The sequence below is a fragment of the Erinaceus europaeus genome, chromosome 10, assembly GCF_950295315.1.
Source record: "Erinaceus europaeus chromosome 10, mEriEur2.1, whole genome shotgun sequence".
Lineage (NCBI taxonomy): Eukaryota > Metazoa > Chordata > Mammalia > Eulipotyphla > Erinaceidae > Erinaceus > Erinaceus europaeus.
In genome coordinates this window covers 21,654,343-21,681,736 of record NC_080171.1, presented here as the reverse complement: position 1 = coordinate 21,681,736, position 27,394 = coordinate 21,654,343, and the positions used below count along the sequence as shown (strand labels likewise).

The 27,394-nt window shown below is 37.2% G+C and overlaps 1 protein-coding gene across 1 annotated transcript; it reads right to left on the bottom strand.

The window, feature by feature from the left end:
* Window positions 1-298: 298 nt before the first annotated feature.
* On the bottom strand, window positions 299-27,394 carry LOC103118526 (cytochrome P450 1A4-like). The gene is made up of 7 exons (XM_007528751.3): window positions 27,216-27,394; window positions 20,193-21,031; window positions 17,270-17,390; window positions 11,214-11,303; window positions 11,001-11,121; window positions 9,234-9,320; window positions 299-5,528 (listed from the first exon to the last, which is right to left on the bottom strand). Exons 2-7 carry the CDS (start codon window positions 21,012-21,014, stop codon window positions 5,234-5,236), a joined length of 1,536 nt encoding a protein of 511 aa, XP_007528813.1. The 5' UTR covers window positions 21,015-21,031; window positions 27,216-27,394; the 3' UTR covers window positions 299-5,233.

The following is a 27,394-nucleotide window of genomic DNA, read 5'->3' as shown; positions in this document are numbered from 1 at the left end:
ATAGTATAGAACAGAAAACAGTGGGAGTCGGTGGTAGCACAGCAGGTAAAGCACAATTGGAGTGAAGCTCAAGGACCAGACTAAGGATTCAGGTTCCAGCCCCAGGGTCCCCACCTGCAGGGTAATCAGAGCAGTGACAGGTCTGCAGGTTTCTGTCTTTCTCTTCCCCTCTCTACCTTCCCCTCCTCTCTCCATTTCTCTCTGTCCTATCTAACAACAACAACATTAATAACTACAACTACAACAACAACAAAAAGGGCAACAAAAGGGAAAATAAATACAAAAACTAAAAAAAAACAAAATTAAGAAGTGAGTTTATTTCCTTTAAGTGGAGGCAATGTTTTATAAAATATTTAACTGAAAATAAAAATGGTAATTGGGTTCATGTCTCTTTAGTTTAACAGTCATGGGAAGACAATATCTTTGATTCTTATTTCACAACCAAATGTTATTACAATTGCTGCTCCAAAGAACAGTCTTCACATACTTGGCTCCATTTCCCAATTTTCTGAAATCCACTGAGTATGAATTTTATCAACTAAATTGATACCATCTTGTAAAGCACTTCATTGCCCATAGCAATTTAAATTTTGTAAAGCATTTTTCACAAAATATAATTCCATGGCTCACAAAGGCTCGATGAAGTGCATAGCTATTAACAGTCTGAGTGGGAATGATTTCATCTGAGTTGTGTTGAATGACTCTATAATCCAGACAGCCCAGTATCTTCACAGAAGGCAAAGTTCTGCTTTTCCAAGATTTGAAAACTTCTCAGTACTTCCCCAAGATTAAGTATAAGGCAAGTGTGTCTCCCTGCATTAGGCATTATTCTTCTCTAGCACTGTACAAAAAAAAAAAAAAAATCATCTTTTGCAATAGGACAAAAGTCATAGAAGTATACACTGGTTGAAAATAAACAAAAAAACAGACAAAAGTCTTTCTAAGGCTGAGGTAAAAAAGAAAAATATAACTTTTTTTTTCTGTTTTATTAGCCTCAGGCTACTCAGAAGCTGAAACAAAAGAAAAACGGAAGGTCTCAGGAGAGAGTTTAATGGTTATGCAAAATGACTTTTATGCTGAAGGCACCAAATATCCTAGGATCAATCTCCTGCACTACCACAAGCCAGAGTTTTGCACTGCTCTGGTAAAAAAATAAAATAAAGTAAAATTAAATTAAATTAACCCAATTAGAGCTAGTTTTGTGGCATCTCTGTTTTGTTCATTTTAATTCTTTCCTGGTTGTTGACACCTTTTAAGTCTGAAAAGCTCAATCAATCTATAAAAAAAATTATTAACCTATACAATACCCTCTAGAATGCAGGTTTTGAGTGGTCAGGGGTAGGGCAGTGGTACCTGTCCCTTGGAAACAAGCATACTGGGGACTGGTATGGGAAGTGAAACAAGGAAAAGCCTGTTTTGTCCTTTTTTTTTTTTTTTTTAATGTTTTTATGCAACCTTCCAATATTCCCAAACATTCAAGTAATCTTTCTTCAGAATCACCTCTAACTCTTAACTTATGTCATAAAAACTTATGTAAGTCCATGTTTGGAATGTAAACTTCCCTGGGAGAGAGTAGTGACCCCTTCTCTTCAGGACAGTGACAGATGACATCAGATAACAAGTGTTTTTGTACAAGTCAGTGATTTTGGTCAGCTGCCAACACACTTGAATACTAAGAGGAAAAAGGTCAGAGAAGGAGAAACACAGTGACTTTGAGGAATGCCTTAGAGCTATTGCTCTTAAAGAGCTTAGTATCAACTGAGAGACAGCATAATGGTTATGCAAAAAGGCTACCTTCCTGAGGCTTTGAGGTCCCAGGTTCAATCCTCTGCCCTACCATCAGCCAGGGCTGAGCAGTACTCTGATCTTCGTCTACCTTTCGTTCTATATACCTCTCACTAAAGTAAACAAATAAAATATGTTTCAAAAAAGAAAAATCTCAGGCCTGGTGGTGGCACACTTGGTTGAGTGCACATGCTACAATGCACAAGGACCCAGGTTCAAGCTTTGGGAGTGGTGAAGCACTGTTGCAGGTGTCTCTCTGTCTCTTTCCCTATCTGTCACCCCATTCCCTCTCTATTTCTGACTGTATCTATCTACTTAATAAAGATAATAAAAAAATTTTAAAAAGAAAAATTTCCTGCATATCTAGAACACACTTGGATGTGGGAGAAACATAGGGGGCTAATATTCAGATGGAGAAACTAGTGCTATATATAATGTTAGTTTCAAAAAAAGGAAAAAAAATAAATAAATGTTTACATGGTGGCTCTGGACTTTACAGGTTAAATGAGTCTGAGAACACTGAAACTGAATTTTGTAGTTTAAAGAAATGAAATTTTCAGACTGAAAAGAAGTTGGCATCAAGGCCAAGGGTAATGAGCATAGATGTCAGATACTCTATTTATAAAAATAGTCTCAAGCACTTCCTTTCCTCCTAAAGCTTGCCTTACTCTTCCACTACCTCCTCTCATCTAATCATTAATGCATTCCCACATTCACTGAACAACTGTGTGTTAGTTAATTGCCCATTGTGTGTTTAACACTAGTACTGAACACTAGAAGCACAATAGGAAGTATTTGGATTTGTCCCTATTGGATTTGTTGTTTCTGCAAAGAATAAAAATAACCTGTATTAATATGACAGATGGATTTCTGTGGCTCTTAGGTCCCTGGTTCAATTCCCAAGACCATCATAACCCAGATCTGAACAGTTCTCTGGTATATCTTTCTCTCTCCCTCCCTCTCCCTCTCTCTCCTTTTCTCTACTTCACTTTGAATCTATCTTGCTAATTAAAATAAAATATATATTTTAAAAAACCTAATGAATGAAGCCATGACCTGGGGCAACAATATAGTATGTAATCAAGAGCATCAAATAAGTATGCTTCTTTTTTTTGTTTGTTTGTTTCCAGGGTTACTGCTGGGGCTCAGTACCTGCACTATGAATTTACTGTTCCTGGAGGCCATTTTTCCCATTCTGTTGTCTTTTTGTTATTGTTATTGTTGCTGTTGTTGCATAGGACAGAGAGAAATTGAGAGAGGAGGGGAAAACACAGTGGGAGAGAGAAAGATAGACACCTGCAGATCTGTTTCACCACCCGAGAGAAGTGAATCCTTGTAGGTGGGGAGCCAAGGGCTCAAAGCGTAATCTTTATGCTGATCCTTGCACATAAGTGTACTTTTAATTTTTTTTTAATTTATTTATTTATTAATGAGAAAGATGGGAGGAGAGAGAAAGAACCAGACATCACTTCTGGTACATATGCTGCCAGGGATTGAACTTGAGACCTCATGCTTGAGAATCCAGTGCTTTACCACTGCACCACCTCCCAGGACCACAGTGCACTTTTGATTAGTATCTTCTAGACCAAGTATCACTATGAAGGGGCAAGTGGTGGCTCTCATGGCTAGGTGCACATTCTACAGAGTGCAAGGATCTTGGTTCAACCCCCCAGTCCCCACTTGCGGGGGGAGCTTCTAGAAAACTGCCTCTCTTACTTTCCCCTCTCAGTTTATTTCTGTCTCTATCAAATAAAAAAATATTTTAAAAATATCACTATGAAGACTTGAGAAGATAAAGTTACATTTGATAAATGAATTTTATATGAAATATTTAGAAATAATTTTATTCAGGTTCATTTAAAAATGAGAATTATGAAGCCTGGTCCATCTCACTTCTGTGAATTCATTCTTGAAAGATGCATTCAACCACACAGTTGGGTGAGTCTTCAAATTGGGATTAAATTGAGCCAGCATGAAAATCAGTTTTTGCATAACCATTGTGCTATCTCCCAGGTCCTGGACACTTGTCTCTTACTTCCAGCTTAGTGTCTCACCTAACTCACCTTAAAGCTACAATCTCAAATAAGGTAATTTACTGTCCATTTTGTATACCCTACGTACCTTTGTTCATTAAAAAAACTCAGATAAAGAAGCACCTACATTATCCTATTGACAAAGATATACCTTTTTAATTTTAATTTTAAAATCAAACCTTTTAATACAGCAAAAATTGATGGATAAATCAACACAGTGGTGCACGAACACATACTTTAATTTCTGTAGTCATTCTGCTTGTAACATTCTTCTTGGAACAGAATTTATCTCCATACATTTTTTTATGTTAAAAGCCCTGACCCCAATAACTCAATATATGACTGTATTTGGAAATAAATTCTTTCAAGAGACAATTAAGTTAAAATTAAAATGTTAGGATCTAAATGACTGGTGACTGGGGCCGGGTATGGGGTGCAGAGGGGAAACATGCACACAGACAAGTCAAATGAGGACACTGTGAGCAGGTGCTCATCTGCAAGCCCAGCAGAGTGGCCTCAAGAGGAGTCAAGCCCACTGCCAAGAGTATAGACTTCCAGCCTCCAGGACTGTGAGACAGTGAAGTGATTATTTAAGCCACACAGATTGTGTTATTTTGCTCAGGCATCTCTACAAATCAATGCACTTTGTCAATACCAGAATGAATTGGTAATATGGTGACAATATCAGTTTGCCCTAAAGTTAACTTCTTATCGAAAGAAAGAGAAGAAGGAGAGGAGAAGGAGAAGAAGGAGAAGGAGAAGGAGAAGGAGAAGGAGAAGGAGAAGGAGAAGGAGACGGAGACGGAGAAGGAGAAGAAGAAGGCATCCTGAGGAAATCCCCCTTCTTGTGTTCTTTAATTTTACTGTAAATCAACTATTTCTTCGACATCACTAGCACAAAATCCTCTCTGGTGTTTCATGTGAGTCTAGGTTCTTTTTTAAGGATTTATTAACGTCTTATGTCCCAGACAACTAAAAAGAACTACAATGAGTCTCAGAGCCCTTTCTCATTCTAGACTGCATATTTTAAACAAATAAAAGTATAGTTACCTACTTGAAGCTCACATAAAGGAAAAGTAAACAGAGCCCCTTTGCTGGACCAACCAGTGACTCACTCATTCCCCCTTCCTTGCATACTCATAGTGACATAGCAATCCCAGTAGTCTACCACAGGAGGAATAGCTAAGAAATGCCTGGATTATATCTCTCTTCATTAAAACCTCAAAGCATTTTTGAGGCCAAATCTCTTTGATTAGAACCCAGAATGTGTCATACACTTTATAAGACAGACCCTATCATTGGATAGTAAATATACTGTAGAAGAATGATCTGTAAATAGGTTATTAGATGGATTTGAGTTTTTTTTCTGAATTAGGACAGAAACACTCCATTCAATGTGAGTTGAGACTCTAAGATCATGAAGTACTCAGGAAGCGAGGTTCTGCTAGGAGTTGATAGGGTTTTGGTTTCATAGCTAATCCAAACTTGGGTGTCAGGTCTAGCTGAGCTCCGGGACACTTTTTGAGGGTGAGCTGTTGCAGAATGGTGGTGATAAAGATGAATATCTCATTCCTTGCAACTTCTTCTCCGAGACACTTCCGGATTCCCATTCCAAATGTCAGAACTTTCTCCACAAGATTCTTATTCAGTTCTCTGTTTTCATTCAAAAATCTCTCTGGTCTGAATACGCTGGGATTATCCCAAATAGTTCTGTATGAAATGCGAACAGATAAAATTTTAAAAACAAATTATTTCACCCTTGCTGTCAATTTATCCATAATAATTTTGTTCTGTACATAATAAGAAAATTGAAATGTCCTTTAAAAGTCATGTAAATGCTGTTATATAATATATGGTGTATGAAATACATAATATAATCTATATATTACATAGATAATATGTTCTTCTAAATATCTTGGAGCTACATAGTTATAGGTAACTATTAGTACATCCATATGTTGTCTTACTTTAATATATTAAAAATATAGTTACCATGTTCAATACAGCTATATTTTTCACACATTTTTTTTTACTCATTTACTGGTGAAGAAGATATCTGAAAGTTTATTCCATTTTCATCATTTAAAATGAAGTGTCCCACAAAATTCTCACAAGGCTATTCCAACACTGTGGCATGCATAAAAAGCAATCGATATCACTTCTCCTTCACTCTTGGTGAGATGAGAGGCAACACTGAGGCTCACAGATGTTTAGGAGAAAATTTCCTGCTTCACTGCTAGGGGAACCAGGTCTCTGAAAACACCTCTAACTGACAAGGGTGCCTGCCCACTACCCAAAGTGCTGTTCAGTTTTTGCTTCTCTCTTTTCTTCTCCCTTCACCTAATCTTATAGGAAACTATTGGCAGCTAGTGCCAGCTATCTGTCTAATGTATTCTAGAAGTGTTTTTTTAATTTTATTTATTTTCCCTTTTGTTGCCCTTGTTTTTGTTTTTGTTTTATTATTGTTGTAGCTATTATTGTTGTCATCATTGTTAGATAGGACAGAGAGAAATGGGGAGGGGGGGAAGACAGAGAGGGGGAAAGAAAGATATATACCTGCAGATCTGCTTCATCGCCTATGAAGTGACTCCGCTGCAGGTGGGGAGCTAGGGACTGGAACCTGGATCCTTATGCAAGTCCCTGAGCTTCGCGCCACGTGCGCTTAACCTGCTGCACTACCGCCCGACTCCCCTTAGAAATGTTTGTTATATATAGTGCTCAGCTCTGGTTTACAGTCCAGCAAGGGGATTGAATCCAGCACTTCAAAGCCTCAGTCAAGGGAGTCTCTTTACATAACTATTATGCTTTCTCCCATGGCCATGCTCAATACATTCTAAACCCTGCATCAGTGACCCAATAGCCTAAACAAAACAATTGGTTCACTTTTGTGGGTATCTGACACTCTCTTCCTAGGAGGAAATTAGTTTTCTCTCTTCACTAGAGGTCACAAATGTATCAGCTTATAAGTCACACTCAGCATCCAACTAATTTTGTTTTGAACTCCTAAACTTTGAGAAAACAATTCAGTGGCCCCAGCAAGCTAGGCCATCCAAAAAGGTGCCTGCTTTGTCATATGAACGATTCAGGTTTGACCCCAGCCTCCACAGAACTGGGTATCTTTCTCTACCTCTTTCTGTCTCTCTGTCTCTGCCTGTGACTCTATTTTGAAAATTAAGCCTGGAGTAAAGAAGCCTCAGTGATAGCAATACAAACAAAATCATAGCAATTCATTGTTGCTAGCATTTAAAATCCAGTAGATTTCACATAAAAATCCACATTCCTAAATCCTGCCTAATAATCGAAAGAGCTAAAAACACTGGGGCATTTGGCTGTGTATCTCCAGTTTGCTGGTGGAATTTGATACAGCAGATGATCTTTGTCTACTGCTTTCTGACAAGGCTAAGTCTCTCACTCTTGGTATTTTTCCACTGTTCACTAAGTGCTTGAGTTTGTGACGTATGCTTTGGATTACATGAAAAACTTCCCCACATTAGTAAGTCTTAAATTGCACAACTTAATTTAACTTAAAAAATGCCTCTATATAATTTATTTTCATTACCACCTGTGTTAACTCAGTTTGTTTGAACATTACACAATGTTCAATATAATCATAAATTCTTGGGATACTAGAGTATAATTGAGGTTGAATTAGCTGAAAATTATGCCATTAAGACATACTTCTCCTTTTAGCATTAGATTTAAAAATGATGGTCCTGGGAGAAATGCAGCAGATTAGTATGCCTGAGGTCCTAGAGGTTCAAGGCTCAACACCCAGGGCTGAGCAGTGTTCTGGTCTCTCTTTGTGTCCCTATCTTCTATTCCTTCATGAAAATAAACAAATCTTTGAAAATGCAACAAAGCTCATTAAAATGCTTAGTTTCTATAGGTGGGGGGAAATGACAATTTTTCTAAGAAAAAAAAATTGTCCTTGGAGCAGTCTGAGCCATTTTGTTGGCTAGAGAGACTGTGATGGTGTTAGAGACAGGAACAATCAGTCAGCTCCCCTCCCTAATAGGATGGACATAGCACAGATAAGATCTTGGGTGGGAATGGAGGGCATACTGCATAAAGCAACTCTTAGAAGGCAGTCCTTATCAGGTTACCAGAAGCATTGAGCTCTAACCACTTGTAGCACCTGCTCCCTCTGATGGGGGTTCAGGCAACTGAACTCGAGTCCTGTTTTTTTCCATCAGCTGTCTAGGTGATCTTAGGTAATTTGCTGAACCTGACAGAAAAATATTTTCATCTACAAGGTTGGGGTCATGATAACACCACTGCTTAGGACAATGTAGGCTCAGGGAAGACATGCCCAGAACATGGAGGGGTTGGGGATATAAGCTGCAATTATCATTCTCATCATCAGCATCAGCAATCTCACCTTCAGCCTGTGAGGCAACTTCATCTCAGTCTTTCTAGATAGATAGGATGAGCCTGCAGTGGTATTTTATTCATAAATTTTGACCAAGTATCTACTATGTACCAGGCAATGCTAGAGAAATGGAGGCCATAGTGTACTTGGTTAATCTCCCAGTCCCCACCTTGCATTGGGAAAACCTTGTGAGTGGTGCAGGAAGGCTAAAGGTGTTTATCTGTCTCTCTCCCTTTCCATCTCCCCTCCTTTCTCAATTTCTGGCTGTCTCTCCCCAATAAATAAAAAAATAATAATAACAATAATAATAATAAAAGAAATTGGGGTAGATGAAAACCAAAGAAGCAGAAATACATAAATAACTCCCTTTTTGCCAGTCCCAGTTCGGGGAGCCAGATTTCAGGCTACCTTTGCGGACGGCAGAGAGATGACCAGGGACTCATGGCTGAGCTGGGACACAGTTCAATCTTTATTGATGAGGAATGCAGTGCAAGCTAGCTTTATCTAATCACAATCCTGTCCTATAAATATCTCCTGAGGCGGAAGTGTCAGGTCAGAAGAGGGTGTACATAGGATAGGGGGTGGGGAGAAGGAAAAAGAGCATGAACCAGTGGGGATTAAACCAATGCAGAACAAAACAATGATTATGTAAATAGACCACAACATCAAGCAATGCAACAGAAGGGGTCTTAGAAGCAGAATTTAGAAGCAGACCAACACTTTTTCAGTGCCTTAAATTACAGTGGAGAGAGGATTGACTGCGATTCAAATATCATCTGGCAATAGCAGAGGGTGGGACCATGAAGTCCTTAGCACAAATTTATAATCCCATGTGTAAAACTAAACTGAATCTTCACTGGATAAATCTGCAGTAATATATCCTTCCCCTCATTAGTGAAGTGGGAGAAAACTGAATTGCATACCAACTTCACTAAGATTAAACAGAAAGAACAGAGCTTGTTTGAGAATAAAAGAAATTTCCCCTTGACTAGTAAAAGTAATCAAGTATGCAAATTTTACCGCACACAAATATTTTGGCAACTTACTCATCATGATTTACTTGATACATATTAATAAAGATGCAAGTTTTCTTGGGGATGAAATAGCCATTCAGAGTAGTGTCTGCTGTAGTACTAGGGAAGCAAAATAGCAAAATATCACTATAATAATACATCCTGTAACTTGTTTAAAAAGTACTTAAACCACTTCTTACAACTCATATAATATTAGGCTAATTTATTTTCTCACTACAATAATTATATGACTTTATAACTCTCCATTATTTTATTGATTGCATCACCTTCCATTGATAGTCAAATTAATAATTTATTATTTTATTTGCTGGCTATATTGAGCGTTTAATATACTCAAGGCATTTCCATGAGTTAAATTCCCAGAAGCTTGTTTTAATACTTCTTTAATACAGAGTTGTCCACAAAAGAAATATTAAGTTATAAGAAAAGGTAATGAGCATCCTATCTATCCTATATAGGCTGAGATTTTATTACTGTCACCTCATCTATAAACATTAATGTCCTGAGGTGAAGTGAATGAGGTCTTTATTATTTTTTTAACTTTCAAAAAAGACTAAAGTTCTTCCATTTTTTTCAGAGACTGAGAAGAAAAGTGTATTTAATTCAGGTAAGAAATATACTTGGTCTAGTTCTAAACCAGGTAGTGTAAGCTGACTGTGATCAATATTAGTTAATATTTTTATCACTACACAATCTATATTCATCTTGAAGTTGGTACAGACGTTGACAATTCATATGAACATTATTCATGGATTGCCATCAAAGTAAAAACTGGGACAGGAAAAACAAGATAGGAGTATATCCTCCAACATGTAGTCAATTCATTGTCTCAGTACATTTATGTATACAGTTCCCTCTGTGGATTGAGCACTTACAATTCCACTCTACTTAAAAAAAAGAAGGGAAGTCGGGCTGTGGTGCAGTGGGTTAAGCTCACGTGGCACAAAGCGCAAGGACCAGCATAAGGATCCCGGTTCGAGCCTCCAGCACCCCACCTGCAGGGGAGTTGCTTCACAAGCAGTGAAGCAGGTCTGCAGGTGTCTGTCTTTCTCTCCTTATCTCTGTCTTCCTCTCCTCTCTCCATTTTTCTCTGTCCTATCCAACAACAATGACATCAATAACCACAACACTGTTAAAAACAAAAAGGGAACATAAATAAATACATATAAAAAATTTAAAAAAAAACTACATCTTCCTGTCTAATGGAATCTAGCATATAAAATTTGAATTCACTGCTCGTAAGTGTCATTGTTTATTTTTAAGAACTCCACAAATATATAGCATATGTCAATGGAACTCTGATCAATTTTTCATGAAAATAATAAAAACTGCACAAATACATATAAGAAGCTACTCTTCGGTCTATTTGTGGTAACACTAATTTCCTGAGTTGATTTCTCAAAAGAAATTCTAAGCTATTTATATGAAGTCACTTTGGCAAATAGGGCTGCTCATAAGAAGTTAATGAATTTCTATGAAAATATCATAGCCAACATATATTATTATTGGATAATTTACCTCATGTAATGTTTCTACCTTTGCTCTCCTTTCTTAGTATGTATGCTGTGAAAGTTAGTAGCATCATGGCTTAGCTATGAACATATCCAAAAATCGTGCTTTTATGGCATGGGAAATTCATTAGAAGTTTTCAAATAATTTTTAAAATGATAATTAAAATATTATAAAGTTTAAAGCACCTAAAGTATTAAAATATTTAAGATTTCCCACCAATAACACCTCAAATTTGATGTCAAATTCAATGAAAAGTCCCATATTTACCAATGTGGAATAGTAAAAGGAAGAAAGGAGACATGTCTGAATAGTTCACTTATGAAAGCTTCTGTGTAGGGTAAATGTTTCCTGTCTTCAAATCTAGGTGACTTCAGTCCAATGTTTCCATCTGGAAGAAAAAAAAATTTTTTACTTGCTTTTAAGTTTAGTAAGAAAAATGCTTGTTTTATAAATTGCAATTTTCTTTCGAAAGCATGTTACCAATTTCTTCTTGAATTTTGACTTGAATTTCTGGATAACATATCAAATAAAGAAAACTCCAATATATACATGTTGATACTGTTTCAAATCCTGAAAAAGAAACAAGAGACAAAGTGTCATGGGAAAATACTAATAATCACAACTTTGGTTTTTACTCATACGTGAATATTATGAGTTAGGACAGAGATATAAATATAGCTATACTTTAGTAAAATCACAATAAGATAATTAAAATACATTTCAAAATGTAGCCATGATCTTTCACCCATTATGACAATCATTTTCAAGAAACAGAAAGTAAGTGTTGATTAGGTGATGGAAAAATTAGAACTCTCATAAGCTGTTGGTAGGGAAGTACATTGTGGCAGTTTCAGTGGAAAACAGGTGGATATTTTAAAAAGCAATGTTCCAGCATTTAACTTTAGGGTATATGTCTAAAATAACTGAAAGCAATGTATTAAAAAGTGTGTGTGTGTGTGTGTGTGTGTGTGTTAACAGTGAATGAAGTGTTGACCTTGCAAGCATGAGGTACTATGCATAAGGCAGAGTAATGATCTCTTTCTCTCACTCTCTCTCCTCCTCCTTTCGCTCTCTCTCCTATTAAATAATGGAAATGGAAAATGTTTTCTTTAAAAAAATAAAATAACTCCGCAAAGCACAAGGACCAGCATAAGGGTTGCAGTTTGAACCCCTGGTTCCCCACCTGCAGGGGAGTCGCTTCATAGATGGTGAAGCAGGTCTGCAGGTGTCTGTCTTTCTTTCCTCCTCTCTGTCTTCTCCTCCTCTCTCCATTTCTCTCTGTCCTAACAACGAGGACATCAACAACAACAAAAATGACTACAACAACAATGAAAAAACAATAAGGGCAACAAAAAGGAAAATATATATAGAAAATAAATAAATAAAATGAAATAACTTTGGTATCTATTTCACAATAATATGGATATCCATAACACTACTTAATTGAACAGTTAGAATAGTCATGGTACTACTTTCAGTGCTATGTGTTTGTAACCACAGCTTAAAAGGTTAAGACAGTGCAATGGAGATAGCATAAAAGTTATCCAAAAATACCCTCATGGCTGAGAGTCCAAAATCCCAAGTTCAGTCTCCCACATCACCATGAACCAGAACTGAGCAGTACTCTCATGAAAGATAAATACATAAATAAATAAACAACTAAAAACAAAATTTAAATGGTATTAATCATGTAGTAAATGAAAATACTGAACTATTTCATATAAAACTAGCATTATCGGTATAATAGTAATGTCTAAGAGCTATCTACTAGTAATTGCATGACAAGATGCGCTCTATCTTTTTATAATGTTGCCACTAGAGCTTCAGCAAGGCTTTGTGCCTGCATGACTCCACCATTCCCAGCTGATGTTTTTTCTTTCAGATACAGATGAAAATAGAGAAGATGAGAGAGACAGAGAAAGGAAAGACACAACAGCACCATTCCACTGACTGAGAAACTGCTCATGTTGCGTGATTCTCTTATGTGGTAGCAGCTGTTTGAACCTGGGTCCTTAAATAGGGTAAAGTCTGTGCTCTACTATGTAACCTATCTCGCATTACTCTCCGAAGCTTTTCCCTTTAAGTCATAATACATAGAGTTATGTTAGATGGTAATATGACTTTCCTCTTTCTATTGAAAAGAAAAATATATGTTTCAAGGGTCCTATGAGTCTTGCTTAATGTGACTCAGTTCACATGAAACACTGCCTGGAGTTTGTTTTGAACTTATCTGGTCCAAAGGCTATATGTAAGTTTGGATGCATGGATAGTTAAAGACTAATTATCTCCAAATGTTTCAAGTACTTATCTGCAATATAAATTTTATGGCTTAAAAATATTTTTTCAACAGAATATCTCCATTTTTGAGAATATCATTATAATTAATAGGTTACTTTTATTATGGAAGTGAAGTCTAAAATATAATTTTTTCCAGGATAAATATAAATATGAGAGAATATGATCAGTTCTTGAACAACTATATTCAGAAATGCCACATGAAAGGCCTTTCCCAGACCATTTTAATTGTAAAGTTACTTCTCTGATGATATAAGGTAAAATAAATAAAATCATTTACATTTTTGTTTTTGGACTTCTGGAGGTATGGCTATGAAGTAACAGCTGTCTCACTCACTCCCCTGAGCAATACAAACTAACAACAACAACAACAACAAAAATTGCCTGAAAACTCAACAAAATACAATTGGGATTTATTCAGAAACTCACTAAGGCACTTGTGGTTAGTGGATGGGACTCAAAAATTCTTACTCAGTGAAGGCTGGCACCAAATTGGGAGCTACTCAGCAAAGCATATTGTTGAAGGCAGGAAAGTAGGACTAGGCCCATTTTCTACTTCATATTATGAACCCTAGTGGCAACAATAAGGCAATAAGTTGATGCTTTTTATTTTATTTTTATTACTACTTATTAGAGACAGAGAGAAATTTAAAAAGGGATAGGGAGAATGGGGAGATATAAAGGGAGAGAGACAAAGAGACACCTACAGCCCTATTTCACCACCTGTGATGCTGTCTCTGTGCAGGTGGGGACCAGGGGGCTTGAATTCTGGTCCTTGTGAACTATAATGGGTGTGTTTAACCTGGTGTGCCACCACCTGGCTCCTGATGCATTTTATTACTAGTTTCTTGTGATAATGTAATATACCAAATATGACCACTTAATTGCATTGCCATCAGAGGTAGAGGCTGCAATTTGAGAAATTTTCAACATGATAATAATTAAATATCTTACCAGGTTTACAAAAGAGACCAAGTTAGTGAAGGGATCAAATCCAGTAATGCGCACTCTCAAGACCTGTGCTCTACCCATAACTGCGTCTTCTGGCTATAAACAGGACAATCTTTACGAGTGAGCCAGTATCTTCTCCCAGTCTCTGAACACATGATTTCTACCAGGCTTAGATACTTCAGTAAAGTTCTACAAAAAACTCTACTGACTACAACATCTATATGTTGAAATATGAATTCTAGTACAGAACATATTAACTTTAGGCATTGAAACAAGAGAAAAAGAACAAGACACACACGTACACCCACACCTATATACATATATATATTATATATAATTATTACTATTATTATTATTGTTATTTTAATCAGAGTACTCTTATCAGCCTTAGCTTATGGTCACAGAGGGGACTGAACCTGGAACTTTGAAGCCTCAGGCATGAGAGTTTATTTGCTTAACCATTATACTCTCTACCCCTGCCCCAAGACATGAATGAATGTTGAATAAGAAACACTTAAGTTTGCACATTGTCTGGTTATATCCAAAGGTGAAACCAAATGATCTGAATGATTAATATAAAAAGTCAAATGTAAAAATATATGGTAGATATGATGAAAGAGCTGAGTGAAAATTTGGAACACTGGGATATATGACTTAGGTTCACTATTTTCTTCTTTATTATACTATACATCACTTATGAGATAGTAAGTACATCTGAAAGATGATAATTTCTTAGTTTTAGTTACTTTCATTTGCAATGCAAATTCCATAAGACGTGTTTGTTGAGATAATAGATGCTTTATACATCAATACATGATGATAAATACTGATTGTTTTGCACATCTTTTAGCCAGACCATTCTAACTATACTGTGCACATCTGGCGATGTTATTTTGTATGTTTCACATTTCTGCATCTGCTATAACTTTATATTTGTCAACTATATTGGAATCCTGGCAGCATTACATATTTCTGAAATATGTAGCTACCTCATTAGATAAAGATGAAAATAAAGCCTGCTCGCTGTGTTAGTCACACCCACACAAAAACACTCCTTAGTCTGACATGGTATTCACACACACACACACACACACACACACACACACACACACACACACACACTATCCTTAGGGGGAGTTTGGCTTTAGCACAGCAGGTTAAGCGCATGTGGCACAAATTGCAAGGACTGGTGTAAGAATCCCGGTTCGAGCCCCAGGTTCCCCACCTTCAGGGGAGTAACTTCACAGGGGGGTGAAGCAGGTCTGCAGGTGTCTATCTTTCTCTCCCCTCTGTCTTCCCCTCCTCTTTCCATTTCTCTCTGTTCTAACAATGACGACATCAACAACAATAACTACAACAGCAATAAAAATAAATTTAAAAAATCCTTACAAATTCTAGTATTGATATTTAGGATCAATGCTAAAAATAGTCTGGTCAGAAATATTAATGGTCATTAACTAGTGCGTCCATCACACTTAAAACATAATCAAAATAACACATATATGTGTGTATATGCGGGGAGGGAGGAATAGTACATTTTTAAGTAAAGAAATATGAATCAAAACAAAGATTTCTGTTTGTAAAGAAAACTTAAAAACACACATGCAGAAAATCTAGGGGGAAAAATGAACCCAACTGTCAAGCAATATGCTATAGAGAAGGAAGGATAAGACAAATTTGAAGAATATGCTGCCTAAAATGGAACCTTTAAAACATTTTTAGTGTGGGACTGGATGGTGGTGCACCTGGTTGAGCGCACATGTTACAGTACACAAGGACCCAGGTTTGAGCCCCCAGTTCCCACCTGCAGAAGGAAAGCTTTGCAAGTGGTGAATCAGGGCTGTAGGTGACTCTCTTTATCTCTCCCTCTCTATCTTCCCTACCCTTTTGATTTGTGTTTCTGTCCAAAAAATAAAAATAATAAAAAAATAAAACAGTTTTAGTGTATCGTTGCTGCTATATTAAAGGAGTTTGCTTGCTGCAGTCTGAGATCACACATAAACTAGAGAAGTTGGTAGGTAAAACAGAAGTCAATCATGAAACTCAAGAATCAAAGTATGGTAACAGTGCAAATTAGTATAGTCTTTTGGAAAAGGATTTTGACAATTTATGTGAAAACCCTATGGGTTCTCTCTATCTCTCTCTCTCTTTTTTTAGAAGTTATTCTTTTTAAAAAATTATTATCATCTTCGTTTACTTAATAGAGACAGTCAGAAATTGAGAGGGAAGGGGTAGAAAAGAAGGGAAGAGAGAGACACCTGCAGCACTGCTTCACCTCTTGCAAAGCTTTCCCCCAGCAACTGGGGACTGGTGGCTGTAACCCTGGTCCATTGCATAATGTGCATTGAAACATTAGTATTCAACTAGGTATGCCACCACCCAGCCCTGAAATTTGGCTTTTTAACGCAAGGTTATAATTCATAAAGAAAGCAAGAACTCAACATCAGCACTGCCTGTGCGAGCTGAGCACTGAAACAAGGCAGTTATCCATCTTGTCATGGAAGGAAGGTCATGCTAGACTGAGCCATGCAACCAGTAGAAGTAGCAAATTAGAAAATAAATCTACTAACTATGACTTAGTCCTACAAACAGCATTTCATGTTGGAAAATATTTAACATTTTATTGAGTTTGAATAGCAGTGGTATTGACATCAGTTAAAGTTGGTTTTAGGATAGGGATGTGTGGTGACATGACCATATAACATCAATTTTACAAGAATCTATAAAGCAATACTTGAATTTTTCAAACAAGACATTTATCTCTTGTGCTAAAACAATACTTTAAACAGATTAAAAATAAAGGTGAGTGTCAGTGATAGTTCCTTTGGAGCATGTGCAGTTGTATCTGACCCAGATTTATGTCCATATCCCACTGCATTGAAGGACGCTTTAGTGATGTGGTTTCTTTCATTCTTTCTACCCCTCTTCATTTCTATCTATATCACAATAAAAGTTAATAAACAATAAAAGGCAGATGTTATTGGTGTGAGGAAGAGATTAGGAGTAACTATGGGGATGAAAAAGCATTTAAAATAAAAAGGGCAGACGTTATGTGAATAGCGATGTTGATGCACATCAACTGGGGAATCTGATTAAGTTGGTTTTGCTTTTTTATTCATGAGGGAGCAAAGTGTCTATACAGACAGTACGCGCATACACACACACACACACACACACACACAAATGGCCAATACTGAAAGAGAGTAGTAACTAAACTACAAGTAATAAACAATAAAATATTGTAACCGAGCCTTATTGACCATACATATTGTCAAATGCTCTCAACATACCAGCTCCAAAAATGTCGGTCACGGTACTTATGACTTCATCATCTTTTAAGGTGGATGTTTTAGTAGCAGCATTTTTGTGGCATGTATTAATCAGAGCATCAGTAATATCTCGGATGTGGTTCTGAGGAGACAACCCACAGCAAAATTACTCACCCCGCTTTCATTTCACATCACATGTGAATCTCATACAAGATGAGTCATACCCCCATAAACAAAGAACAGGGAAGCTATCAGGGAAGGGCATGGGATATGGAGTTCTGGAGTTGTACTCTCTTATCCTATATTCTTTGTCACTGTTTCCATTTTATAAATACAAATACAAATAAAAGAAATATAAAGAATTTAACTAGACTACTTTAAACCTTGTAATAAAGTTTGCTTGCCAATGGTAATGTTTAATGATAATATTGTAAAAGAGCAAAGCCAAGTTGACACACTTAAAAAAGTTTCTCTCTAAAGCTTTATTCAATAAATATGGAAGAATACAGACAAGGCTGGCAAAATAGCTCATATGGATACTGTGCTGTTTTGTTATTCACAAAATCCGGGTTCAAACCAGGCCTCCAACTCACTGAAGGAAGCTTTGGTGATATGGTATCTCTCTTTGTCTAAGACTAAATAGTTTTCACCAATAGCATTGGTGAAAGAGAATGGACTGTGATAATTGAATATTGAGAAGGAAAATTCATAAACACTGTCAATTCTTTTTTTATATTTTATTTTATTTTTTACTTTATTTATAAAAAGGGAACACTGACAAAACCAAAGGATAAAAGAGGTACAACTCCACACAATTCCCACCACCAACTCTTTTTGACTATGTCTACTCAGAGTTACTAGTTGGTAACTTGAAACAGATTGCAGGGAACAAAATTCCTCATCTCACTTCATTTCTCAATCATCAATCTTTTCACATTCCCCCCCAACATGTTCTTTTCTTAGCAAAATGGCTTCCAAGAACTAAGATTCATTCTAGTAACTTATTTCAAGAAGTGAATGTGATTTTCTGTGGACCATTAACTGAGGCCACAGCATTATAAAGATCTTAGAAGAACAGTGCACATGTAGCATCTGGAGAACATATCTACATGTGTTACTGTATCAGAATTTTATTCTATATCATAAAGAAACTCCAGCAGGATGTGAGGGCAATTGGAAGCTTCCTATAAAAGTCTTTTTGATGGGGAGTCGGGTGGTAGCCCAGCGGGTTAAGTCCACTTAGCGCAAAGTGCAAGAACCTCCATAAGGATCCCGGTTTGAGTCCCCGGCTCCCCACTTGCAGGGGAATCACTTCATAGGTGGTGAAGCATGTCTGCAGGTATCTAACTTTCTCTCACCCTCTTTGTCTTCCCCATTTCTCTCTGTCCTATCTAACAATGACAACATTAATAACACCAACAATAACTACAACAACAATAAAAAGGGCAACAAAAGGGAAAATAAATAAATATAAATTTTTTTAAAAAGTCTTTTTGATGATTTAAAACATTTTCTTAAAGAAAATGCAGATGTTTTTGACTCTGAGATCTCTCAATTTCAGTTATAAAATAGGAGGAAAAATAGACATCTGATATTTTTCATGAAATTTCCCCTAAACTACTCTTCAGTCCTAGCATGAATCTAAAGCATTCTAAGTTTTAGGCATTTATCCAAAGGTCATACAAGCACTTATTCAAAAGGACACCTGTACCCATATGTTTATAGCTGCATTATTCACAATAGCCAGAAAGCTATTGTGCCTAAATGCTCATATCGCAACCTAATCAACGAGTGCCACCCCAGCATGCTGCACTTCAGACTGTGACCAGAGACTTCACGTGTGGAATGAAAACCCTTCAGCTTCATCACTCAGGTGAGACCTTTCCTTTCATAGTATTCTCTAATTCCATTCCAGGTGTTCCACTCCCCAATAAAGTCCCCAAACCTAGATATAGTCCAGGTCCCCTGAGATAGAGCATAGGTTCACCCGTGTCCATAAACTAGGGGAAAAAAATATACCTGAAAGCAGAAGTACACAAGAGCATGCAGGGAATACCCCCAACACTTCATCTGCACTATTACAGTTTTTAGGTCCATGATTGTTCAACAATTTGTTTGACTTTGTATGCTAACTCTCTTTTCAGACACCAGGTTCCAGATGCTGACCAGACTTCCCTGGACAGACGACCCCATCAAGGTGTACTGGAACACCACTTCCTCAGAGCCCCAGAGAGATAGAGAATGGGAAGGCTATCAGGGGAGGGGGTAGGATGTGGAGATCGGGTTATGGGAATTATGCGGAATTGTACCCCTCTCATTCTATGGTTTTGTTAATGTCTCCTTTCTTAAATAAATAAAAAAAAAGAGAGAGAAAAAAAAATAAAGATTACCAGATAAGAAATTGTGGAGTATATAGCCCATGGAATACTACTCTGCAATAAAAATGATGGCGCTATGTGTCCTTTGGGCCATAATGGCTACAACTTAAGGTAACTATACTTAGCAAGTAAATAAAGAGACGAAAGACAGCTACCAGATGGTTTCACTGACGTGGAATCCAGAGAACTGGTACTCATGAACTTGAAGCACAGACACACACAGAATAAACAAACAAACAAATAAATAAATAAATAATTAAAAAAGTAAAGAAGATTAACCAGGAGAAACCAAACTGTGTCTAAGCCTTGTGATAATTATAGTTATTATCTCTGGGAAGTGAGAGGCATAAGGCATAGAACTTTGCTGGTGAGTACGGTATGGAAATATACCCTGTAATCTCACAATTTTGTAATTTATTTACCATTAATCACACACACACGCACACGGAGAGAGAGAGAGCACAATGAAAAGGCAGAAGATAGTTCACTCACAGAATGCATATTTTACTATATCAAAATTAGTTAATTCATTAATCAATCAATAAAAGTAAAGTCTTGTGTTTTACCTTATCATAGGTAGTGATATGTTTTTGAACGTGCTGTGCAATAAACTGATTGAGAGCATGATAAAATTGCCGGGGGCCATTTATGATCTGCAGGGGTAGGTAATGAAGACAGGGTATGAAGTCGGCAGGATTCACTATGCTGGAGGCCTTGAGCAGGTCATCATTTGTTCTCACAATTTTAAGAAACTCCTGGTCACTGTGGTCATACCTCTTGCCAAAACAGAGAGCACAGACGACATTAGCCACAGCGCAGGTGATGGCACTTCTAGGGTCGAAGCTGCCTTTCTCTGTTGTCAGACGGCCTAAAAGATGGACCAGTTCAGACACCTCCTCAGTGACATGCTCCTCCAGCAGGCAGGAGCAGGTGGAGGCCTTGGCTTCTGCTTTGGAGAATGCCCTGAGTGCATTTGAGGCAATCTTCTTCTGAAGCTTCCAGCTTTCTCCAAAATGGGGGGAAAAGGAGAAGCTCTTGCCTTCTGCCACGAAGGAGAAGGTATGCATTTTTGGTCTGCCTGCAAACAGCTCTCCATCCCTGAGCAACACTTGTTTCACCGTCTCTATGCCATTCGCCACCACCACGGGTAACAGGCCAAGCCTGATAAGAAAGACGTCTCCATATTTCTTCCTCATCTCCATGAAGGTGAGGTGAGGGTGGTCTCCAAGCTGAAGAAGGTTCCCTATGATGGGAAAGGACCATGGACCAGGAGGAGCTCTCTGCTTTCCCCTATTTTTCCCCAGGACTCTGAAGAACACCAGCATCAAAACCAAAATGACCAGGGATGTGGCTACTTCTCCAGGTATGACTGCCATGTTCAAGGCCATTTTAATGAATAAAACTCCTGAAATAGAAAAATATAAATCTTGGGCTGAGGAGACAGCATAATGGTTATGTAAAGGACTTTCATGACCACAGCTTCAAGTTCCCAGGTTTAATCCCCAGCATCACCGTAAGCCAGAGCTGACCAGTGCTCTGGTGTTTCTGTGTCTTTCTCTCTGTACCTATCTCATTAAAATAAAATAATTTTTTAAAAAGAAAATTATGAATCTTATTTTCTGTTCTCTCCACATTGAAGGAGTAATCTTTCTCCCTTTAAGTATCTAGAAAAAATATAGAGAAAAAATAAAATATTTTATCATTTTTTACAGCTGAGTAGTATTCCAGGAATGCTATACTGCTATTTTCAAAAGTTGAAGTACTGTCTTGAAAGACAAGTGGGTGGACTTGAGGAGTTATGCTGAGGGAAATAAGAAAGAAAATGAAAGGCAGTTATCAATTTTGTTTTATTCTGTTGTGAAATATTAATAACTAGCACAACCAAGGTAGCCAAACACAGCAAAAATAATTTGAACTTCAAAAAAACATTGTGGTTATCAGAGAGTAATGAGAAGGTGTTGGGGAGCATGAGATAAAAAGGGACATTTTTATTCTATGACAGCACTAAACCTGTGTAGGTTTGGTGAGTCTTACATACTCACAGAGGCAGAAAGCTATTTCCTTGAAATCTTATGATACTGAAGACCTATGATGAATGAATCAAGTTGGATTGAAAGTAACTTTCTTGGGCCTAGATGGTGGTGTATCAGTTGACCATACTCATTACTATGTTCAAGGACCTGAGATCAAGTTCTTGATCCCCACCTGCAAGGGGAAGCTTCATGAGTGGAGAAGCACTGTTTCAGGACTCTTGCTCTCTCTCTCTCTTTCTCTCTCTCTTTCTCTCTCTCTCTCATTCCTCATTGCCTTTCAACTTCTCTCTGCTCTCTCAATAAAGGAAATAAAAATAGAAACTATATATTAATAAATAACTTTAAATATAGACAAATATCTTCAAAAATACTAAGTCTAATGTCTAAAACAAAGTGCAAAATCCTTATAGTTAAGTGAGATTGAATGATTAACCATCTTACTGCCATTTGGTTGCTCCACCTGTACCATTCCTCTGCTCTCATTAGGCTCTTTTCTCTTTCTCTTGCCTTAAGATAAATAGTGGGAGACAGAAGAAAGAGAGACACTGCATTACTGCTCCACCACTCCTGGAGATTCCCCATTCAAACACTCCAATGTGATGCCCAGGGCTTCAAACTGGAGTCCTCTCACAAGGGAAATTGTGTGTCCTACTGGGTGAGAGACCTCCTGGCCTCAATTGAACTTCACTAATAAAGGCACCATAAGGTCAAAATCAAATTCTCTCAATTGCACAACATCTTTATTCCAATTCTATTATTTTCACAATTTTAACCTTCAGACTGAATCCCTTTATGTCAGTCACTGACATCATTGACTGAACATGAGAACAAATCCATGTAGAAAGCTTGGGAACTTTATCTCGTTAACTTACTCTATATGCTTACACTGTTATCACCTAGGTATAAGAGCTCATAAAAGTTGTCACCTATGACAACCTCTATTATAATCATCAAAACAAGTAAAATGCAATAAAACTTACAAACTTAGATCTCACTTAAACCCTAGTTCTATTCTCTCCCTAACTTGAGACCAGATCCCATGAACCCAAAACCAATCTGGATACAACAAATAGCACTCAATGATTTAACAACTGGGAGAAAGTCTAAGTTCATTATCCAGATAAAGAAAGAACTACAAAAACTGGAAAGGACAAATGACTGGCACACCTTACTGATGGCCTTTTTGGTCAATACCAGATCATCACCTGGGGCTCTAGTCAGAGAATCCTTGGATTTCCACATAGATATAATGGGTCTAGTCCTCTAATAGGTCTCTCACTTCACCATCATTGATCATCATAAGCCGTCTTGTGTGCCTCTCTAGGATTTTCCCCTCAATATGGCGCAGCATGGTAGGTACTGCCCCACTCTGTGAAGGAAGGCTTGGCCAACCTAGTCTGCCACTAGAAGAAGATGGTCCTAAAATGAGTATAGTGTAGAATGTTCCAGACTGTGAGCATGAACTCAGCTCAGACTGACAGTGACTGAGGCCACACAGGCTCCTATGCTAAATATGAATAGATATGGACCCTAACTTAGGTAGACAGGGCTAACAGTTAATATTTATATATGTTCCTTATCTCTGGGAGCTCTCTGCCCTAATACAGGATTCTAGCCCTATTCTCAACTCTGTCACTATCTTCTCAGACAATAGTTTAGTCACCTTCATGTTAGCTATCAGGCTCAGGCAAAAATTACTAAAGTCATGGGCCCCAAGAAACATATCTAAAATAGACTTCCTAGATTCTAGATTTAAAATAGATTATAGATAAAATAGATTCCTAGATTTCCACACAAACACCCCTAATTTCATCTGCTATATTCCTTCTTCTGGATTAGTAGACAATTTGTTCTGCTTTAAATCTTACTGCCTTTCAGCCACCAAATTTCAGACACTACTATGATGCCATCCTGACTTCCCATGGCAAATGACCTCACCAATGTGTCCCAAAGTCTCACCTCTCCAGAACCCTACCCCACTAGGGAAAGATAAAGACAAGCTGGGGGTATGGATCAGCTTATCCATATCCAGTAGAGAAACAGTTACAGAAGCTAGACTTTCCACTTTCTACACCTCATAAATAATGTTGGTTCTTACTCCCAGATGAATAAAGAATAGGGAAGCTTCCACTGGAGAGAAAGGGATATGGAACTCTGGTGGTGGGAACTGTTTGGAATTGCACCCCTATTATCTTACAATATTCTTAATCATTACACTATCATTAATACAAATATTTTAAAGTCATCATACATGTTTTTTCTTCTTTTCTCCACCAGGGTTATTGCTAGGACTAAGTGTCTTTCAGAGAATCTATTGCTCCTGGTAACCAATTTTTCTTTTCTTTCTTTTTTAATTGATTTAATAATGACCAACAACACTGGGATAAGAATTGTACAATTCCTACCACCAGAGTTCTATATCCCTTACACTCCACTGGAAGTTTCCCTACTCTTTATCTCTCTGGCAGTATGAACCAACATAATTTATGGGTGCAAAAAGTGAAGTTCTGGCTTCTGTAACTGCTTATCTACTGGACATGGATATTGGCTGCTTGATCCATATGCCTAGCCTGTTTTTATCTTCCCCTGGTAGGGCAGGGCTCTGGAGAGGTGGAGTTTCAAGACACATTGGGGAGGCTGTCTACCCAGATTGTCAGGTTGGCCTCATGGTAGCTAATGCAACTTGGTGGCTAAAAAGCATTAAGATATAATGAAAAAAAATTGTTTAATAATCAGGAACCTAAAGGTAAAAATATAGCATATGAGAATTGCGGTCTCCATTTTGGAAAAAGCTAGGGAGTCTATTTTAGGTATTTTCTAAGGGGCCCATGACTTGACTAATTTTTGCCTGAGCCCAACACCTAACATACAAGTGGGCTAGATGTATCTTCTGGGGAGATGTTGTCAGAGTTGGAAATAGGACTAGAAAGCTGGATCAGGGAAGAGAGTATCTCCCAAATATGGGGAAAGTATATAAATACTGTTAACTGTAGATCCCACTGATATGATTTGGGCCCCATATCTATTTATATTTAGCACAGGAGCCTGTGTAACTAACCTCTGTATCCCTGTAGGTCTGAACTCACATTCCATGGTCATAGCTAAAACATTCTGGGCTGCACTCATTTCAAGACCAGTCTTCCTCAAGTGGCGTCAAATGTTGAGCCAGCCTCCTTTGGAGAGTAGGCCTTTTTGGTAACTCCCAGGCCATAGCATCATCTGGGGCCCTAGTCAGGGAATCCTGGGGTTCCCACAAAGATATGATGGTTCTAGATATCTAACGGATCCCTCTGTCCACTAACACTGGTCATCTCCATCAAGAACAACATCATAAACCCTCTTGTGGTCCTCTATGAGACCTTGCCCTCAATGTAGAAGAATTATTTATTTTACTTTTTTTATGGGATAGGAAGCTCTAATTGCCTGGACCAAAATTTAACATACCCAAGAGCAAAGAAAAGTAAGCAGAAATAAGATTACAGTGTTGAAAGTGCTATAGAAAATCGATGACGGTGTGAGCTAAAATTGTGTTCATATTACATTAACACAGTTTCCTGCACATGCAGAACATGTCATTATAGATTGTGGTAACATAGGGTGAATATAACTGGCTTAAAACAAAATGCAACTAAATTGAAAATCATTGAAGGACATTGGACTTGTTAAATAAGTGGACAGTTTTCTCTCTTAATTTAGTAGAGATATGAGTTTGCTAAAATAAAAAATTACCTTAATAAGCTGAAAACAATTTATACAAACAGCAATGAATTACTTACCTAATGTTTTTTTGCAACATAAACATATATAACACTGAATGTGGAAGTATAACCCTTTGTTACCCATTTTAATTGATTAATTTACTATTACAAATTTATAGATAAAATGTCATGAATTATACCAATTTTTTTGGCACAGATTCCTGAGGAATGCATTTTGGATTTAAAAGTGAGAGATCAACTTTATGTTATATTTAAAAATATGCATTTAAACTAAATATAAAAACTGAATTCTTAACCAATATAAAAACTTCCTTTATATATATATTCAGAAGGAACACAAGACATATTTAGTTATGTTTCTGCCTTTCAGTGTGATGAACTTATAATATCTCTCCCAGTAATGATGTCAAGATTAATTATTGCATTCTTATTATGGGCAAGATCCAGAGTTAATCATTAACTTTGTACTTACTATTAAAACTTATACTTAAATGAAATAACTATTCTCCTGTTAAAATGCAACTTAAGAAGGTAAGTTAATTTTCTAAATTAATTTCCAAAATTTTTGACCGTAACAATGGGTCATGGAAAATTTAATCCTTACACTTGATTTTTCAGAAATTGACATTTTTGTACATTTTGCGAACAATTTGGATACAAACTCACCCACTGAAAAACATTAAAATATTTTTCAATAGGTTTGTTTTAATCATTTTATTGGGAGTTTTATGGTTTCCAGTACAGCTGTTAAAACTCGAGTACAATTTCTCATCTCCTCAACAGAAGTGTCTGCAAAACACTCTGAAGTGTGACGGTTCAAGTGATTTTTAAACTTCTTTTAATCATATCATTGGCCATCTTTGGTTTGTGGTAGTACCAGGGGTTGATTCTGCCAAGTCTCATATATGGAAGTCTGTTGCATAAACTGGTGTGCCATTTCTTTTCTATTAGAGGGATTTCCAAAGCAGACTACCACTGATAAGAAGTAGATGTGTCTGGAAGAAGGTTGGATTCCCAATAAGATGACCTCCTTCTTTTTCTATTTAACTGAAGGATATTTATTCAATTGTAATTCCTCAGTTTCTTCACCTGTAAAAGGATCACTTCAAACTAGAAGACTTTGAAAAACTAATTGCAGTCTTGAAGTAATCAGAACCAAAAGGAAAACCAGGAAAGATACCCAGAAATATTATTTTGTCAGTTTCCGGAGTAGTTAACAATTCACTGACAAATAAAATAGTTATTTGATCACCCTGGATTCCATTTTCAGTGTGAACCCTTCTAGTTTTTTTTTTTTTTAATTAAATTCTCTTTGGCAGTTGACCAAGCCCACATACATTGCCAACTTTCCCAGGAACTTTCTTGGAATGTTCTGAAGGTACATTCTGTTCCTGTTGTTTTGAAAGTGAACTGGGGCTGAGGATTTGGATGCATGTCACTGAACGAGCGGACTGCTACACCATCAGTGATTCAGAATGAAGGTTAACTCTTTTAGAGAAGAATTAAGTAACAGAACAAATCATAAAGACAAAAACCTGTTGAATTTTTTGTACTGCTTCTCAAGCTTAGGCAAAAACACTGAACTTTCTTCAGGACTTGTAATGTGTCCCAACTCATGCCATGTCCCACATGAATCAGTTTACCAGTTTAACCCAAATCCCTGTGGTTTTATTTAGGGAGGTGGGAGCAAGGTAGGTTGCAATTTCGAAAGTTTATTGATATGACTAAGGGAAATTACAGTTTGAGCCCCCTCCCCCCTTTTTTTTTAAGGAAAAGCAACTAATTACAAAGATCAACAAATACACAGTCAAATTACAATAATACTTGGAAGGCTCACCTGTGCCCAGAGATCTTGTCAGTCTATGTGATGATTCTGGTAGAGGACTCTAAAAATAGAGAAGCGTTTGGGGTGTAGTTATATATATCCCAGGAATCAACAACAGTCTCATAGCAGCAACAAACCCCAGGGAAAAAATGGAGAAAAAAGATATTCTGGATAGGGAGAGTGAGGCATGG

What these genes read in the sequence shown, in the direction of transcription:
- LOC103118526 (XM_007528751.3), bottom strand. Translation starts at nt 21,014, where the DNA reads ATGGCCTTGAACATGGCAGTCATACCTGGAGAAGTAGCCACATCCCTG. An exon ending in CCTTTTACTATTCCACATTG is followed by an intron (nt 9,321 to 11,000) that starts GTAAATATGGGA and finishes TTGCTTCCCTAG; the next exon opens with TACTACAGCAGACACTACTC. An exon ending in TATCAAGTAAATCATGATGA is followed by an intron (nt 5,529 to 9,233) that starts GTAAGTTGCCAA and finishes CATTTCATACAG; the next exon opens with AACTATTTGGGATAATCCCA.